At 34.1% G+C, this 19817-nt stretch overlaps 4 protein-coding genes across 4 annotated transcripts; 2 read left to right on the plus strand and 2 right to left on the minus strand.

Moving 5' to 3' along the window:
* Positions 1–425: 425 nt before the first annotated feature.
* LOC132033039 (dolichol-phosphate mannosyltransferase subunit 1) lies at positions 426–5948 on the plus strand. Its single transcript, XM_059422893.1, has 8 exons — positions 426–620; positions 2187–2286; positions 2385–2418; positions 2502–2578; positions 3205–3230; positions 3309–3473; positions 3919–4033; positions 5551–5948. The coding sequence occupies exons 1-8, from the start codon at positions 526–528 to the stop codon at positions 5653–5655; spliced, it is 717 nt and encodes a 238-aa protein (XP_059278876.1). The 5' UTR covers positions 426–525; the 3' UTR covers positions 5656–5948.
* An 800-nt stretch (positions 5949–6748) lies between these two features.
* Positions 6749–9034, minus strand: LOC132033040 (uncharacterized). The gene is made up of 2 exons (XM_059422894.1): positions 8799–9034; positions 6749–7527 (listed from the first exon to the last, which is right to left on the minus strand). The coding sequence occupies exons 1-2, from the start codon at positions 8899–8901 to the stop codon at positions 6980–6982; spliced, it is 651 nt and encodes a 216-aa protein (XP_059278877.1). The 5' UTR covers positions 8902–9034; the 3' UTR covers positions 6749–6979.
* A 5736-nt stretch (positions 9035–14770) lies between these two features.
* Positions 14771–16795, plus strand: LOC132035255 (stemmadenine O-acetyltransferase-like). The gene has a single exon (XM_059425528.1). It carries the CDS (start codon positions 15235–15237, stop codon positions 16522–16524), a length of 1290 nt encoding a protein of 429 aa, XP_059281511.1. The 5' UTR covers positions 14771–15234; the 3' UTR covers positions 16525–16795.
* A 226-nt stretch (positions 16796–17021) lies between these two features.
* On the minus strand, positions 17022–19367 carry LOC132032365 (uncharacterized). The gene is made up of 2 exons (XM_059421974.1): positions 18983–19367; positions 17022–17609 (listed from the first exon to the last, which is right to left on the minus strand). The coding sequence occupies exons 1-2, from the start codon at positions 19293–19295 to the stop codon at positions 17149–17151; spliced, it is 774 nt and encodes a 257-aa protein (XP_059277957.1). The 5' UTR covers positions 19296–19367; the 3' UTR covers positions 17022–17148.
* Between the last annotated feature and the right edge of the window lie 450 nt (positions 19368–19817).

Consider the following 19817-nt stretch of genomic DNA (forward strand, 5'->3'; position numbering starts at 1 on the left):
GAAGCCCCTTTGGTGAGTAACAACTTAGACTTTTAGGGTCGTTTGGTTGGAAACAGGTTATTCCAGGATAACTTATCCTGGGATTAGTTATTTCATCCTTTCACAGAGATAAAATAACACTATAATCCCGCGATTAGTTATACTACCATTTTATCCGAACCAAACGTGAAATAAAGTCATCTCAAATATAATCCTGAGATTGTTTATCCTTATCCCTTGTACCAAATGAGCCCTTACTCTTTTAAGTTACTAGTGAACTATGAATAATGCATCTATAATACCTATTTAGCTTTTAACTCTTTACTCTTAAATAGTGGATCGTGTTACCTTTAACTTGACGGATAAAAATTAAACGAAATTTTAATGCGTGCGTATAAATTGCGATATAGAAATACATTCTCATTTGTTTTTTCCAAATTAAAATACCATCCTCGGGTCGGGTCGGTCTTGTTAATGGTGGATTAATCTTGTAAATGGTATAATTACCATTGAAGAAAATTTTCAAGTTTGAGATCAATCAAGAAAATGGGGGAGAAGAACAAATACAGTATAATTATACCCACTTACAATGAACGCCTCAACATTGCTCTCATCATTTACCTTGTCTTCAAACATCTCTCGTAAACACTCTTTATCTTTTTTTTCTTTTTTTTTTTTGTGTGTGTGTGTGTGTGTGATCGTTGATATTGAAGTTTCTGTCTTTTTGAAAATATTTGCAAAATGGGTTTTGTGATATGTCAAGAAAGAATTGTTTTTTTTTTCTTTTTAATATTGGATCTTCTGTAAGTAACTTAAATTTGGCATGAATTGCAGTTTTGTAGAGGAAATTAATTGGAATTGTGTGAAATTTGTTACTTTTAATGTGGTTTCTGTAATATCCGAGCTGGGGTTTGTGATATGTCAAAAAAGAATTGTTTTTTCATATTGGTTCTTCTGTAAGCAACTTAAATTTGGATTTATGTAGAGGAAATTAATTGGAATTGTGTAAAAATTGTTACTTTAAGGTGGTTTGTTTTGTATCCCAATTCCCAGCAGTGACGTATTCGATTAAGCTATGATCCATATGAAAAGGGTTACCTTTATCACAAAATCAGGAAAAAAGGTAGTCTTTAATTTTGAACAGTTATAGGGGAGAAATTAGAATAGAGTATAAATGGAGAAGAAAAATAGGAGAGAATAAAGAAAGAAGGCAAGAGAGTATAGAGACGAAGTGAAACAGAGATCAGAGAGAAAGATCGGGTGGTAGAGAGGTTAGATAGAAGGTTGAAGAGAGAATCAGTATAGGAATAGAAGGGAACGGACAGAGGAATGCTCAATTTCCACATTTCCAAAAAATCTCTCAACCCTAGCTTCTCTCTCTTTTTGTGTGTGTGTGTGTGTGTGTGTGAGAGAGAGAGAGAGAGAGATGGTCAGTTACAGCAGAGGTGTGCCACCGATGTTCTGACAAATCACAACTATATGTGGGTTCGTAACAGTTTGATCGAAATGTAAGTTAGATTATACAGGAGGATTTGTGAAGATTGTATCTTTTTAGCTGGTTTTTGCGGAATTTAATGTAGATGGTTGGAAATTTTCTTGAAATTTGTAACTTTCAATTACATTCATTGATTGGTAAGTTGGCAAATAATGAGGGTTGCTGGCAGATGTCACTTATCAGGAGTTAATTGGGAAAGGGCTCCGTTAAAGCATTTAACAGTTCTGGGAAGCAATGTACAACCATTTAAGTTATTTTGGAAGATTTTTTTTTTTTTTTTGATTTATACACTATTTGTCGTATGGACGGGTAGTTAGTTTCTGTCCTTCACATCCTTACCATTTTTTCATGCTTGTTGTTAGTTTCTGTCCTTCACATCCTTACCATTTTTTCATGCTTGTTTGCTCATTGCTAAGGTTATGATATTCAACCACGAGACAATAGGCTTTCGCCAAGAAGACATTGTTATAGAGATTGATTTACCTAGATGTTGGATCCTGTTTTATTCAATATTGTTGTTTATAGTGACGGAAAAATAATGTACACCATGTTCACGTCGCCATTTAGTGTCTTTGAGGGGGATGATCCCATTTTGAGGACCAAAAGTCATCTTTTCCTTGTATTTTTTCGTGTGCAGTATTTGAAGGTGATAAAATCATGTAAAATGGATAAGCAGCCTCTTATCGCAAAATTTATCTTTTTCCTGACTCAGGGATGTTGATTTCGAAATAATAGTAGTGGATGATGGAAGTCCAGACGGAACACAGGATATTGTCAAACAATTGCAGAAAGTATATGGAGAAGATCGTATTGTTAGTAGTTTCTTACTTCACCCGGTTGCTGCACATTATGCTTCTTTGGTCATACCTATTTATCGTCTCACTTTGCTCATTTCTCTTTTTTGCTACAGTTATTGAGAGCTCGACCTCGGAAACTTGGTTTAGGTACTTCCATTTTGATATGATAACGATCTTTTTTTTTTTTTTTTAATAAGAATGAATAGTCCCTGACATTCCTCTTATCGCAGGCACTGCATATATTCATGGTTTGAAGCATGCCTCAGGCAATTTTGTTGTTATTATGGATGCGGATCTTTCTCACCATGTAAGTATGATTGAAGATATGGGCTTCGTTTGGTTTCCTTCTATATTTTGTCTTTTTGTTTTTGTTGGAAAAGGTCCTTTATCTATTTGTTTGAACATCAATTATTTTTTGTTGGAAAAGGAACAGAAGGGGATATGTGGTATATAGTGGTTTCTTTTGTGTTTGATATCATGGAGTAATTCACAGATCATCCACTGTTTTGAGTGTGTATATCGAATAAATTGGAATTTTATTTTGTGCATTAGCGTTATTTCACGCCCTCATTGTTGCATAACTTGTCTGTGCCTGCACTGATGTACTTTCTCTCACATCCATCGCCCCTCAAAAGTAAGAAAAAGGGATGATTGGTTCCTTGGACAACTGAGACTTGATAATGTAGGACCAAAATATCAGTGATCTTTCATTCTTTCTGAATTTAATTATGTGACCCCATTAAGGATTCTCTTTTTCTTTTGTTTTGTTTTTTCCTCATCTTTCCTTTGTCTTCACATTTTTTTTGGTTTGTGGGGTGAAGCATTTTCTGGGCACTGATACCTTATTAAGTGAATGTAGAATCTCTATACAAAGCTTATTCTTCTGTTTGAATTTTAAATTTTATGGTTGATTCTTTAATACTCTTTTTACAGCCAAAATACCTGCCAAGATTTATCAAGTGAGTATCTATTTTCCTAATTTTTACTTTTCTTGTAATGGTGAGCACTAGAACTATAATTCTATTTTTTATGTCTAGGAAACAAATGGAGACAGGTGCCAATATAGTTACTGGAACTCGATATGTTTCTAGTGGTGGTGTCCACGGATGGAACCTTATGCGCAAATTGACGAGTAGGGGAGCAAATGTTCTTGCACAGACACTACTTTGGCCGGGTGTATCAGATTTAACTGGATCCTTCCGGTATGCTTTAACTTGGAAGTAGAGGGAAATCAGTGGTTCTATGAATTGTAATGAATGTATTTAGGAAATGTACTTTGCATAAGGTGTTGCTTAGATTAGGATCTTAGTGTCTGGGACTCTGGCATGGAGATTTTAAATCTAATAATATGATGGAATGGGAGATAATAATAATAATAGATCATGACTTCCTATTATTCTACGAACTTAAAACTAGAAAGGAGGGAAGTCCTCATAGAAAAGGAAGAAAGACACCATAGTTTTATATGGAAAATTGATTCGGTCTCAGGAATCATTGTTTTGTGTGTGAAATTGTGCTTAAGAAACTGAATGATCATCACGCATTTTACTCTTATGCTAGAGTTTCCATATCCCTTTTATACAATGGTAGTCACAACTTCTGTAATTTGTATAATCAGTGTCTGAAACTGAATTGCTTGTTTTGAAGGCTTTATCAGAAGTCTGCACTAGAAGACATCATAAGCTCTTGTGTTAGTAAAGGATATGTTTTTCAGATGGAGATGATTGTTCGAGCTTCAAGAAAAGGTTACCACATTGAAGAGGTAGCTACAGACATGGATTTACTATTGAATATTAATTAATCCACTGCATTAACATTTGTTTGGATCAGAAAATCTGATCTCTTTCCGCATCTTGCTATTCACTGCATAATTTATGATCTCCGAAATGCTTTTCTAATAGAAATAATGATAGCTGTGAAGCATTTAGTGTATGCTCTCTCTCTCCCTCTCTCTTTGGAATACTCTGGGAAAATTCGTGCATTTTTTGTCCTCTCTCTTTTTATTTTGGCCTCTGGATCTGTTACCCTTTTGAGTGAGCAGTCCTTGCATTGCGTTAGACTTCCATTTTGAGGTGAATTTGTAATTATCGATGGAGATTCTTTATGACAGACATCTGAAATTAGATTCTTGGGATTGAGTTCTGTATCTGAAGTTGGTCCAAGTGACATCGAATTTGAAGTTAGATCTGCTGCAGAGTTGGCTTAGATCTGCTACAGAGTTGGCTGATGTTGGTGCTTTGTTTATTTCATTCGTGTGATTGGAATGAGGAGCAAGGGAGAAAGGGTTACCGGCCATGTAGAAACTCTATAGTTTGGTTGCAGAGTACCAGTAGCTCATTATGTCTGATCTCTGTTGGTAAACTCATTAGGGTCACTGTGATTAGTTAGCTGTCGAGACGTGAAAAATGCTAGACTTGGACGCTATCTGGACCAGCAAAGATAATGAACCGTGGCAATTGTAGAGAAGTTGAACCTAACAATTTGCAGCCGAGGTTGAACTTGGAAAAACTAAGAACTGGTTCATTATGGAGGTGCTGGCTAAACTCTAACCTTGCACATAATAACCCCAGCCCAAAAAAGGAAAAGCGGTGCACAGCACTTCTCGCCTGCTCGGCACAGCGAGTTGATGAGGTACAAGTGGTGGTCGAATTTACCTGTGCAACCAAGAGATTAAGATCAGCTGAGAAACATTGAGGTTTGATGATAGTGAAAGTTGAAGGTTGGATATTATCTGCAATATATGCATATAGAGTACATATTATGAACCTCTTAAGTTCAGCCTAATGGAGACTTGGAGCTTCTTTGGTTGCTATGCCCCGGTTGTCTCTCGGATCCTAACCTTGTACTATGCGGCTGTGACCCGTTTGATATTTATAACCTTCATTTCAAGAAAAAGAATGATTCAACCTGCAGGAATATATCGACTTGAGTTTCAACCTGCAGAAATATATTCTGGTTCTTTTGCTCCCAAGAGAGCTCTCTTCATTATTCTATTATTATTTTTTCCTCAGTCTATCATTCCCCTCCCCCAGTTTCTTTTTTCATCTCAGTTCTTCACAATTAGTCACCTGCAACCATGTCAGTGTTTGGTTTATTTGTATGTTGTACTTTTCATATTTCTAGCCTGAATTCAACTTCGGATTTTTCTATTTGTAGGTCATCTCAGTTCTTCACAATTAGTCACCTGCAACCACGTCATTGTTTGGTTTTATTTGTGTGTTGTACTTTTCATCTTTCTAAAGGGTAGCCTGAATTCAAGTTCGGATTTTGCTATTGTAGGTTCCAATTACTTTTGTCGATAGAGTATTTGGAAGTTCCAAGCTGGGAGGATCTGAAATAGTGGAGTATCTGAAGGGCCTTCTGTATCTTCTGGTTACAACTTGATATGGATAACAAGCTGCATGTCCAGAGATCAGAAGATTTACGATGTTTAGCAACCTGTGACATTCTTAAGACTTGAACTAGGACACCGGTAGAACGAATTCTTTTTCTTTTTGCTTCAGCTTAGTTGACCAAAATTTTGATGAATGAGCTATACTGTATTGGAAAAGAGTGTTACTGAAGTAACTTTCAACGCAACTTTGGCTTATTTTTGTGGATGCTGCTTTTCAGTATTGGCTAGTACACTTGTGCAAGTTATCTGTTATCAAATGAAAAGTGAAAATGTCGTCTAAGAACTTCCTTGTTTGAATTCTTTGGATTAGTCTTAGGTCATTTTTATGTGGGATCTAAGCACATTGATCCAACATCTGTGAGTTCAACTACTTATGAATCTTTTTTTCGGTTTACGCTCATTATCTCAAGTTTCAGAACAAACTAATCCATTGACATAAATAGTTCATGGGAGAAAATTAAGTTATTTGGGCCCGGATGACTGACTGGGCGCACTGCTAGTTTTCGGAAACGAGATATCCATCCTAGTCGCTATTGATGTATTTGCCCTCACGCATGCTTTGTCACCTTTATACTATCTCGATTAATCTCGTTTTGTGCATGCATAAATGTCTCCTTGTTTTATATCACTCGATGACTTGAGTAGGAGCTATCCATTTTAACTTGCATTTTCCAGCTTATGCAAATGTCTACCTCTTGTTCAATTAGTAAGGGAAACTGGCTAAGCATATTTATAGTTCCAGCTTAATCTTCCGCATCACAACCTATAAAACCCGCAAGAAATTGTTTTGGTAAGCATATTTATAGTTCCAGCTTAATCTTCCGCATCACAACCTATAAAACCCGCAAGAAATTGTTTTGGTGACACGGACATCTCCAAGTATAATGGTATCAGAAGAATATATTGGTTAGTTTTGTTTAGATTAGTGGGGCTTCTCATTTTTCTTTTTGTCTAAACTTGCTGGTGTTTACAACACCAAATAGTTTGGATCAACAGGACATATTACCTATGAGACAAATTGATTGAAAATAAACAGGGCATGACTATAGTGCATGACTAAATGCACAAATATAAGCTTAAAGATAAGCAACGCAAAAGGGAAAGATTCATATCACAATCATCCATGAAATTGAACTGAAGCTACAAGCCACATAGCCTCTTCATTGTACTTCAAATATCAAACACCCTAATCTACGAATTTTGCCACAGAACTAACTACATTTGCCATCCCAAATCATCAAGAAGCTAATAATACTTTTTTTTGTCCAATAAAAGTCTTAAGGGAAAATCAAGCATCTCCAAGTTCATTCCAACTCAAATTTTCCTAGCTCTTCTGGCTGCAGGTCTCCTTTCTGAAAAACCCACAGATTTGTCCATGCTGATAGGCAAAGGCAAAGGCAAAGGAGGCTTCTTGTTCTCCTTACTAGCTGTGCTGCTCCTCAAGAAATACCTCGGAGTTTCTCTCCTCTCTGCAACTGGCGTAGAAGCAACAACTGATTTCCTCGCGCTTTGGTACACTTTAGGCTCTCCTCTTTTCTTGGAAGATTCAACTCTAACTCCCAAATCATACACCGGTTTTTTCTTCTCATCACCAGTATCACCACCACCATTCTTTCTCTTCAATCTCTCATTCCTTCTAGCAGAGTACTCTTCATAAAACCTGCCCCTTTCAAATAAAGGACTTCTCTTTGCATTCAACGAATCAGAGTTATCAGCAGCATTCACATCCCTGCCAAAGTCGTTCTGCACCATTTTTGCCAAAGACCTTAGTTCACAAGAAATGGTACGGTACTCTGGACGAAGTTCCCATTCTTCAACATTGCTGCCAGCCCTTTTAGGCAACTGAGATTTTGTCATAGAACCTGCATTTACAATCTTTAGCCCGATAAAAAATCTCTCAAAGAACATCACATTGATAAGGAAAAGGGGGGTCTCAAAGTCTGTTATACAGTTTAACAGTAACACAAAGTATGGGACTTTTCCCTGTTTATATTCAATAATTGAAAAAATTCTTCGAAAACCAGAAAAGAAAAACAACACAATAACAACTACGCCCAAATCAGCTATGTCTGAAAAATCCATTATTTCAAAACAGAACTGAAATAGAAAAGGGCCTTAGATTTTGTATTTCATTCCAACTACTGTACTAACAATGAAAATTGGTCCCTATTCATATTTAAAGCTATTAACCAAAAGAAATTCCCTAAAATACAATCAAAACTAGAAAAGAAACAACACAACACAACCCAATCCCCTATATAAATACTCAACATTCAACAACCATTTCTCTTCATTTTTTTCCAATACAACAACAACAACATGCCTAGTGTAATCAGTAGGGTCTGGAGAGCGTAGGATGTACACAAACAAAAAGGGTCTCACAATTTTTGTCCTCTAGCTCTAAATACAGTGTACTAATTATACAAATACACAACAATAAAAACACCCATTTCTCTTCATCCCAATACAAAACTTAAAAAAATAAAAAAGAAGCAAAAGGCGGTCTCAATTTTTTGTCTTCCACTTCTAAATACAGTACTAATTATATTATTTTGTACAAATAAACAACAGTCAACACCCATTTATCTTCATTCCAATACATACAAAACTCAAAAAAAAAGAAGCAAAAGGGGTCTCAAATTTTTGTCTTCCAACTCTAAAGACAGTACTAATTATACAAAGACTCAACGGTCAACACCCATTTCTCTTCAAAACTGGGAAAAAAAGTAAAATGGGTCTCAAAATTTTTGTTTTCCAGCTCTAAATACGGTACTAATTATACAAATACACAAAACTGAGGGAAAAAAAAAGGTCTCAAATTTGTCTTCCAGCTCTAAATACAGTAATAATTATACAAATACTCAACAGTCAAAAAACCAAAAAAAAAAAACCTCAACAGTCAACACACATTTCTCTTCATTCCAATACATACAAAACTGAAAAAACGAAAAGGGGTCTCAAATTTTTGTCTTCCAACTCTAAATACCGTACTAATTACACAAATAAACAACAGTCAACACCCATTTCTCTTCATTTTTTCCATTACAAAACTAGGAAAAAACCAAAAGGGGTCTTGATTATTTGTCTTCCAACTCTAAATAGAGTGGAGTAGTAATTAATTAAAGAAAAATACCAGGTGGGGTTCTCATGGGATTTGGAGTAGATTGAACAACACGTCGATTCCTAATTCCAACAGGTGATCTAGCAAGTGGGGGTTTACGGCTTCTCATCATCATCTTTGAAATATCAAATCTTGAAAATATATCTGACAAAATATGAGAAATGAAAAAAACTTCAAGAAGCGGCGAAAAATTGTGTTGTGAAAGAAAAAGAGTAGTGCTTTGAGCGTTCTTGAAATGGCAATTTGTTTATTGTTATTAATTTTTTGTCCTTTTTGGGAGCTTTGTAGATGAGTTTAAATTTAAGCCGAAAAGTCGGGAGGAGCGTTCTAACGGTCAAATTTAAAGATCGGACGGTTATAAATCGTCTGAAATAAAAGGTAAGGATTCACGGATATTATTGCTTTTAGTAGTATGATGATGTTTTTTTTTATTTTTTTTATTTTTATGTCAGTGTAATAAATTTGTTACCTCAAACGTAAAGCTTTTATTCGAGAAAACTTATATTTTTTTTACTGCTTCTAACGTATTGAAAATGGCTTAAATTTGTCAATACTTTATCTATTGAATCTAAATTGCCCTTAACGTTAATGTTCGAGTTAAAATGCTCCTCCTTCCATTTGTTAGACTTCAATTTTCCTTAACGTTAATTTTCGGACTAAAAATGTCTCTCCCTTGTAAATAATTTTTTCGACAATACTTCTGACAAAGGTTTTTTTAAAAAAATAAAAATAAAAATTGGAAGTTTGACCAAACAAGCTATAAATTGTCTTGGGATGGACGGATTTGGTGACGATGTTAAAATTACTACTATATTTTTTTTATGTATATATAGTATGTGTTGAATTCCTTGACTTTTTTGTATATTTATTTTTTATAGTTTAAATCCGCTTATTGAAATATAATTCCTTGCTCCGTAGTTGCTGATGTGACTTGTCTTAAAAAACTGAATATAAAAATAAAAAATAAAAATAAAAAGACAAATTCATAACACGTAGGTTGTCGATAATGTCAAAGCTTAAAATGATGTGCTTTGATTGGTATCAAATTTGAAACCTTTCAAATTAGACATTCCAGATTTTTATAGTTTACAGCAATACAAAAGGAAAATTGCGTAGTATTAAAAAAAGAAAAGGAAAAGACTCAAATATTTCATAGAGTTATAGGAAATGTCTCATTTATGTCACTCATTCATATCATTTTTCATTAATTTGGGTCGAATTTCTTTTATTAATTTGAGATTTAAAATTGGGTTAGTTTAATTAAACAACGTGGACCTTTAATTGGAGGTCACATGTCATATCCGGTATTGTAAAATTGGCGTTAATGAAAAATGGCATGAATGAGCCATTTTGGTAACGACGATGTCATAGATGAGCCATTTTGGTAACGACGATGGCATAGATGAGCCATTTTGGTAATGGCGATGGCATAAATGAGCCAAACTATTGACGAGTGGTAGAAATGAGCCATTTTCGCTAGTTCAATAACATATTTGAGCCTTTTTCATAAAAAATTAAAAATTAAAAAAAAAGGCAACATGTTACAGAATTGAACCAAACAAAAAAGGAAATTAAATATGTAAAATTTTAATAGTGCACTTACATCCGCAGAAATTTGGTGTCATCGCCATCTTTTGTCAATTTGTGGATGCACAAAAAGCAAATTTAGATTCGTTTATTTTAAGAAAAATTGTAGTAGCCATTTTTATCATTTTCTTACCATATACAATAACAATAACATACCCAGTGACATTTCACAAGTGGGGTATGAGGAGGATAGAGCATACGCAGATAATGAGGTTTCATAAACTTGATTTTATTTTTATTTTTAATTTCTCCAAATAGTGGATTTTACTCTCATTTGTTATATTCAAATAACAAAGCAAAATATTTTCAGTCAACGTTTGAACAAACAAATAAAGGGAAAAAATTGATTGCATCCCGTATATGCATTTTCAAAAAATCACATGAAGTACATTCATTATTAATTTGATACGTGACTATTGACGAGTGGCATAAATGATTTTTGGTATCTGGTATTGTAAAATCGGTGTTAATGAAAAATGGCATGAATAAGCCATTTTGGTAACGACGATGGCATAGATGAGCCATTTTGGTGACGACGATGACATAAATGAGTCAAACTATTGACGAGTGACATAAATGAGCCATTTTCGATAATTAAATGGCATATTTGAGCCTTTTCAGGAAAAAGAAAAAAAAAAAGAACATTTTACAGAATTGAACCAAACAAAAAGCGAAATTAAATATGTAAAATTTTAATAGTGCATTAACATCGGCAGAAATTTGGTGTCATCGCCATATGTGCAGGCACACAAAGCAAATTTAGATTCGTTTATTTAAGAAAAATTGTAGTAGCCATTTTTATCATTTTCTTACCATATACAACAACAACAACATACTCACTGAAATCTCACAAATGGAGTCTGGGAAGGATAGAGTATACGTAGATAATAAGGTTTCATAAACTTGATATTTTTTTTTAGTTCTCCCAATAGTGGAGTTTACTCTCGTTTGTCATATCCAAATAACAAAGCAAAATATTTTCAGTCAACGTTTGAACAAACAAATAAAGGGAAAAATTGATTGCATCCCGTATATGCATTTTGTAAAAATTCACATGATGTACATTCATTGTTAATTTGATACGTGAACCAGTTGGGAATATAAAAAATTCCTTTGAAGACTCCGTATCTAATTCTTCAATGTTTTCATATTATTGGTGGGTGCGTTGGGGGCGCGTCGAAGGGGTCGGATCACCCTGGGTTACTGAAGAGTCGTCCGACTTCTCGGTGGGGGGGGGGTGATGGATTTAATTAAAATTCTATAAGAATATATAAGCTAAATCAGAGTCATTTATAGGAGCAATCTTTTTTTTTTGGGAAGTAAATGCAGACCAAACAAAAGCCTAATTCATTAACAATACAAATTGATGTGAAATTTTCGCTGCTCATCTCTTTTACGGACATTTGTTTAGTAAATGACCATCTTTATATTATTCTTGCAATTTATGGACCTTTTAGATCACAGTCTAAAAATCTCTTTTGACAAAATGAAAATCTTATGAAAAAAGGTTAGACAACCATCTAAATGTTTGTAAATTATTTACAAATATTAGACGACGACAACCTAATAATTTTCCTCTGAGATTGAATAATATATGAATAAACATTAAAAGAATAACTTTTCAAGTATTATATTTGCACAATTTTTAAAAGGAAAAATTGGAATTAAAATTTAAATAATGACCAAAAAGGGGACATTTGCGTAAATTAGTCAAATTGATACATTTACCATAGCACATGAAAACATCCAAGTCTAAAGGAAGCAAAAAGTATATTTAGTTGTTTAAGATATTAGAATGCACACATTTTACTAGAGCATATAGATATTCGAGATTCAAGTTTCATTGCGTTCATAGCAAAAATGTGTTTTCATCGTACTTTGACTCATGAAAAAAAAAATTACACCAGCCAATAATGAATGCAAGTATAATAACCTTTCTAGCTAGAGATAAATCTTAATTTGAATCGGTACAAGTTGTCAAACTATAATATTTTGATATGGTACATGTGAATATCAAAATCTACTCTACATAATGCGCATATTAGCTACGTGTTCCAACGAATCTCATATTTTGATATGGTACATGAATATATTTATCTATGTGAAACACTAAAATTCATGACAGATATTATATATTTAAGTCATCATTTTAATGTAGTATAATAAGTTCAGTATTAAGGTTTTGCTACGGGTATGTACGAAAATAATCCCCTCGATTGGTATGAAAACATTAATGCATTGATGTTTAATGTTCGGTAACTTAATTGCAGGTTAATATGTGTTGTATATACTAAAACACCAAATATATAGGTGCTTAATTAGCAATAAGGACTGGAGAAGTCATCAGCCATTAAACATGCGTAATCTTCCGTCATCTGTCATGCGTTAATTATGAAATGTTTAATACTACATTTCATGTTTAATGTTATAATTTCATCAAGAAACATACAGATTTTCCTAAAAACTATTTATTTTTATATATGTTGCATATATCAAAGCACCAAATCTTTCATAATCAGTCATGGATTAATGAAAACATTAATATATGTCGTGTTTAATGTTCGGTAATGAAAATGCCAAAGAATAAGACTAAGGGATTCTGCAGTTTGCCAATTGCCATGTCGTAAGTTGCAGTAGCTTGCTCGTGGTGCAGCGGCAATATGCTCTCTTTTTTTTTTTTCCTTTCTTTTTGGATTTTTCATATAGCGTTCGCTATTCGCTTTGGAGCCCCAACTAATCCGGATTCATATTGTATGATTCATTAAAGGAAGAAACGCTCTCTAACAGTATTTTTTTCATTCAAATGGCTTGAACCGGCGGGAACATTTAATTAAAAATAAAAGAATAATCTTATTCATCGCACTACAAGAAGGCCCTGTTGGTGCACAATGTGTCATGTTGGTTGGTTAGACTTGAGAGTAGGGCTGGGCATAAATACCGAAAACTGAAAAACCGAACCGAACCGAACCGAACCGAACCGAACCGAACTAGTTTGGTTCGGTGTTTGGTGTCCATCGTCAAAAAACCGAAACCGAAATAGCCGAACCGAAGTTTGATAAAATCGAACCGAAAAACCGAACGCGCATCGAAATTTAATACATTACCCAAAAAAATTAAAATAGTCCAGATCCATTAAGTTTAAAGCAAAAAAAACCCAATTGTAATAAGTCCTCTTTTGCATTTGTATCCCTAATTTTCCACTTCAATTGAAAAAAAATCAAATATCCTTAACAAAGAAAGGTAACTAGGATGTCTCTTTAGGATTAATGTATGTCCTTTATGTGTTTTCTTAATTATTCTTACAGTATGTATATAACACCTAGTAATCCTATGTCATGATTATAGTTTTCTGTTCTTGTATATCCTGGTTTTTTTTTTAATTTTGATTTCAATTTATTAGTTTTATGTTTTATTGCTTTTGAGAATATGAATTAGTGTCAATGGAATCGCTTCTAATATTATATTAAAAAAATCGAATTGAAAAAAACGAAACCGAACCGAACTTTAAAAAATCGAAACCGAAAGAACCGAACCGAACAAGTTTGGTTCGGTGTTTGGTGTCTACCTTCAAAAAACCGAACCCGAAATAGCTAAACTGAAGTTTGATAAAACCGAACCGAAAAACCGAACGCCCACCCCTACTTGAGAGGCCTCTTGAAAGGATACTTTTAGCTTGCAACATCAATCTAGGCATAAAAATTGCATTAATGTATATAGACATCACCATCAAATGCATATAGTACTACTAAATTGTTGTGTGATAGTCGCTATCATCAACATGTTATTGCTATCCATATAGCATTAATAAACGAGTTCGAATTTTGTGTACTTACAGTCTATACATCTTTTATATCATCAAATTATGTTGACTTACAATACTGATTAACTCTTCATAACAAGCTTGATATGAAAATATTAAAAAATAAAATGAAAAGAAGAGAGTAATAACTTGTTATATTCTACTTTAATTTAAATTCTTACCATTATTATTTTCTTTATACTATTACTGTATATAATTTAAATTCTTACCATTAATAGGCGTTGTGGGATCGTTGGAATCGCTCCTTTCTTAATTTGAGGTTTTGGCCAGGTTTTAGTCTTGAGAACGAATAACTTCTTGATAGAAACTAAAACTAAAACTAAAACTATAGATTTCTAAGATTTTTAGAATGCATGATTGCTTTTCAGCATTGTGGGGTCCATCCACGTGATTTGATAGGGAAACATAAATGAAGAATTTGGCACCAGTCAAATTGCAACGCTTTTCAAAGATATTTGCAAATGGTTGAATTTGGCACCGGCCAAATTAAATGCAAGGATGAAAAATGGCACCTTTCATCCTTATAAATAGAAAGCTCTCTATCATTTTTAAACACACCAGAAAAGAGAGAAAAAAATATAGAGAGCAAGATATTCCATAGACCGTAAGAAAATAATCTGTGAAGAAAAATAGAGTGTGAGAGATATTGTAGTGAGGTAGAAAAACCAAAAAAGTGTTATTTCTTTTGAGTGTGTAGTGGTCTTTGGAATATTGTAAAAAATCCTTACTACAATGATATTAACTGCTCCTCTTGGCCGTAGTTTTTCCCTTATTCAGAAGGGTTTTCACGTAAAATTTTGATGTCATTATTGCTTCATTTTATTCTTATTGATTTAATCATTACTTAGTGTTCCACGTTTATCATCAATGTTGTAAATATTATTTTTTCGGGTCTATTTTATTCCCAACAAGCATATAGGTACATGACAAGGCTTAAAGATGCTAGGCATCTGTTATGTCTGCCCTAACTGTCTATATAGGCTTTTTGCATTGTTCTCCATTATTCCTACATGAAGAAACACTAAATTTCATAAACCAAATATGATGAAAGTTCAAGTTATTTCCAGAGAAAGCATTAAACCGTCATCTCCAACACCAAATCACCTCAAAAACTTTAATCTTTCTCTCTTAGATCAACTAATTCCAGCTCCTTATGCACCAATTGTACTATTTTATCCAAATCTTGACGACGTTAAAGTCCACGAAAAATCAGCGTTATTAAAGAAATCACTAACTAAAACGTTGTCATCCTTTTATCCCCTTGCAGGTAGGTTCAAAGATGAACTCTCCATTGATTGCAATGATCAAGGAGTCAATTATGTTACGGCCAAGGTTAATTGCCATCTAATGGAGTTTCTAAACGAACCAAACCTCGAATCGATTGGTCAATTTCTTCCTTGTCAACCTCCTTTTAAGGAATTAGCTGCAGGGGATTGTGTCACTAACATTCAAATAAATGTTTTTGAATGTGGTGGCATTGCAATTGGTTTATGTATAGCACATAAGGTTCTTGATGGAACAGGGCTTAGTACATTTCTGAAAAATTGGGCTGGATTAGTCCAATGTCCTAATGTAATGGCAAATTACTTATTCCCTGCTGAGGATTTGTGGTTAAGAGACACATCTATGACAATGTGGAGTTCAATGTTCAAGAAGGGTAATTTTGTCACAAAAAGGTTTGTTTTTAATGCCTCTGCTATAGACAACCTTAAAGCTATGTCAACAAATTCACATGTCAAATATCCTACAAAAGTTGAAGTTGTCTCATCTTTCATATGGAAATGTTCAATAGCCTCTAATAAGAGACCTAATAATTCGCTACTAACACACATTGTGAACTTGAGAAAAAGAGCATCGCCAGCTTTACCAGAAAACATTCTTGGGAATCTTCTTTGGTTATCAAGTGCAAAGAACACAGAAAAACCTGAAATGGAGTTGCCTGATTTGGTGAATCAAGTAAGAAAATCTATATCGAGGATCGACGGTGACTATGTTCAAAGGCTACGAGGCGATGAAAGGTGCAATTTGATGAGATCATCTCTTAAGGAAATTGGAGATTTTTGCACAAAAGGTGCAAGTCACTATGGTTTTAGTAGTTGGTGCAAGTTTGGATTCTATGACATTGATTTTGGATTTGGAAAACCAATATGGGTGAGTAGTATAAGTTCAAGGTGTTCCTTTTTCATGAATCTTATTATACTTATGGAAACTAGGTGCGTTGATGGAATTGAAGCATGGGTGACATTGGATGAGGAAGAAATGAACATGTTACTAGGCAATCAAGAACTGTTGGCTCTTGCTTGCATAGACCCTAGCCCTCTTAGTAAATAGGTCAATAGCTATTTACTTCACTTTCTTTCTCAGTATTGTTTCATGTACAACTTCTTTTTCTGATACAGTCGGAATATTGTACTCATATCGAGTTCTAAATCTCCTGTGATCGAGAATGGCTATAAAAGATTATGTCGCCTCCCCCTTATGCTATCATTGGGGAGATGATTTGCATGTAAAGATGTTGGAAGTAGCCTTTTTTTTAGCTAACATAAAATAAATGAACAAAAATGCAACTACTTTAATAATATAAGCTATTAGATGATGAGTTAATTCACACATTTAATTATGGTAGTAGACCATATAGTTTCCAGAATTCGAGTCTCCTTCTCTCAGAAACAAGTGAGTTTCCATCATACTTAACTCATGAAGAAGAAAACGTTCACCTACACGCGTTATGAGACATGTTGCAAGCATACAATTAATGAAGGTAGACACATCAATTGCCTTCATTTGTACCAATACACGTTAAAATTATAATGTTAGACAATAACTAACATACGAGAAATGGTTCAGAAAGCAACATAATAAGTAAAAGAATCAAATTGGACCTACATATCGCAACACTGCAGGAGTAAAGAAAACAAATGTACTTAACTAATAATATGGAAATCATAACTAGAGCTAATTATCTAAATTAAAAAGTTGTTTCAGCTTATCTAAAGCTTTGGTAATTTCCGTTATATTACTAAGTGAATCCAAATGCGTCTTTTTGACCTTGGCTAGCGTTGGAACGAGGGGAACAAAGATTTGAGATCTCGGATTTTTCATTACTGGCACATCTATTATCTTTCTATTCTGTCTCGTCTCAAAATCATATTCGTATATAGTTCCATCTTTTGAAAATGGATGTACTAGGAGGAACAATAATGTCCATTTGTTGTTGTTGATCCATAGAGGACGACCATACCTGTAACAATCCGAAGTTAAACCAGTGAGAAAGTTGTTATTAATGTGTACAACTTCCCAGCTGTTGATTTCATCATCATATGTAACAACTACAACGTAGTTCTTCAAGGCCCAGACTAGGTGAAGTTTTCCTTGAACCACCCCAAACCATGAATCATGATGAAAAATTTTATCACCTGCAGAAATTTAACAAAACCAAAGATTACAACATGATATTAGAAAATAACAATAAAAAGTATTTACATGAGATTAGATTTCTGACTGCAAGTACTTCATGACTATTGAAAGGTCCTATTATAAAGCATATATTTTTAGAGAAGAGAACAAATAGTAGCAGATGCATGCACTTGTGAAAATAGCATACGTGGAAGGAAAATGAAAGGAAGAAATATTTTTTACTCTTTCCATGTTGTGTTATCTCAGCCACAAATGATGAAGGATTGTCAATTGAACACCCTTTTATCAGAAGATCATAAAGTGTATACAACAATAATAACATATAAGTGTAATCCTACAAGTGGGGACTGAAGAGGGTAGAGTGTACGCAGACAGAGGTTGTTTCCGATAGACCCTCAGCTCAAGGAAAAGCAATCCAAAGCAGTTTGACAAAAGAAATAACGGAAGTGAAGAAGCCATAAGAAATACTATAGAAAGCATGACAGCACAGTCTGAAAAAAAGGAATTACAACAAAATAATATGATAATTAAAGTACAAGAAACAACAGATAGTAACAGAAATCGAAGGACAAGAAACTACAATAGTAATACTATGACTAATTTGTATGGAAGGATAAGCGAGACAACACTCAACTACTTACTAATCTTCTATCCTAATTTGTATCCTCCATAACCTCCTATTTGAGGTCATGTCCTCGGTAGGCTGAAACCACACTTGATAACCTTGATATAAAGTGTATATATCAAATATCTATTAAATGAAATTCTTGACTTCGCCATTGATTATTTCTATATATATATATATATATATATATATATATATATATATATATATATATATATAATAAATATGTTTAGTGGAAGGAAAAAAAAAAAGGCCAAACCCATCGACAAACACGTGGTCGTATTCACTTCTTCACTGGAAAGAGTGGTCCGCTTGTTCCATTAGACACTTCGTGGTACCATTTCTATTCCACTTAGACACTTTTTGCACCGTTATCAGAGCAAAACCAACACCAGTTTTCTCCTACGTGGATTAAGTGACCAATTAAATTGTGTCAGCTCATTTAAATTGTGCCAACTCAATTAAATTGTGCCAACTCATTTTAATTGTAAATTCACTAATTTGTAAATTCATGGAGTTTTGACCATTAAAAATTGGGGCTTTTGGGCCGGTTGGATGTGCAATGAGGTGGCGCCCCCTTTGATGTTGGTTTTGCTCCGATAACGGTGCAAAAAGTGTCTAAGTGGAATAGGAATGACTCACCTGAAGTGTCTAAATGAAATAAGGGTCACTTTAGGTGCTCAAGTGAAAGAAGTGGATGACCACAGGTGTCTGTCGATGGGTTTGGCCAAAAAAAAAAAAAACCACCTGGAAGGTCGACGTGCTGCTTAATGACCTCAAGCGAACTCTTAAGGATTCTTGCATATTTCTGGTTTGTATCAAAAGCGAGAACCCTACCATCCTTCATTAGCCAATACAAAGTATGATTCAAGTAAAAAGATCTACTCTGGAAATTTACATAGTCCCCGAAGCTCGTTGTCCATTGGAATTCTTGCCATATCCCTACGTCCGATGAAAAAATGTGGAATATATAGGGATCTTCACCACAGAAATTTTCAACCACCACCAACTTGTACTCATTTGAAGTAGGATATTCATAGGCGAAGCCTACAGTACACATCTGTTACATTGGAATATATATAAATCAGTTTCGTCATATAAAATAGTACGAGCAGCACTACTAAAAAAATCACTGTTTTCCCACTAAAAATTGTTCATCGGGAAATTTCTCAGCTTTTTAATGAGAACTTCTTTCCCATCATGTGTGATCGATGGAAATAAGATGAGAAAATCATATTTTATAACACAAATTTCTTACTGATTGTAGGTGGGAAAAACATATGTTTCTAGTAATGCAGGCACAAAGATTAATTATAAAATATTCAATCAGATATTTTACCCCAATAAATAACTTAGGAAATCGTATTAATTGGTTCATCCCAGTAAGGGGATTCAAAACACAAAAATTTCCACTATCCTTCCCGAATTGCAAGAGGAGGAGACCGTTGCATGAGAGAAGAACATCAAATTTGATGTGCAAATCTGTTTCAGCAATATTAGAGACCTGTGATATTTTCTTGAAAATCGTACGGGAGGGGCTGGATGAATATACAATGCTACAAACTGGTGGCAATGCATGGTT

The sequence above is a fragment of the Lycium ferocissimum genome, chromosome 10 (genome assembly GCF_029784015.1).
Source record: "Lycium ferocissimum isolate CSIRO_LF1 chromosome 10, AGI_CSIRO_Lferr_CH_V1, whole genome shotgun sequence".
NCBI lineage: Eukaryota > Viridiplantae > Streptophyta > Magnoliopsida > Solanales > Solanaceae > Lycium > Lycium ferocissimum.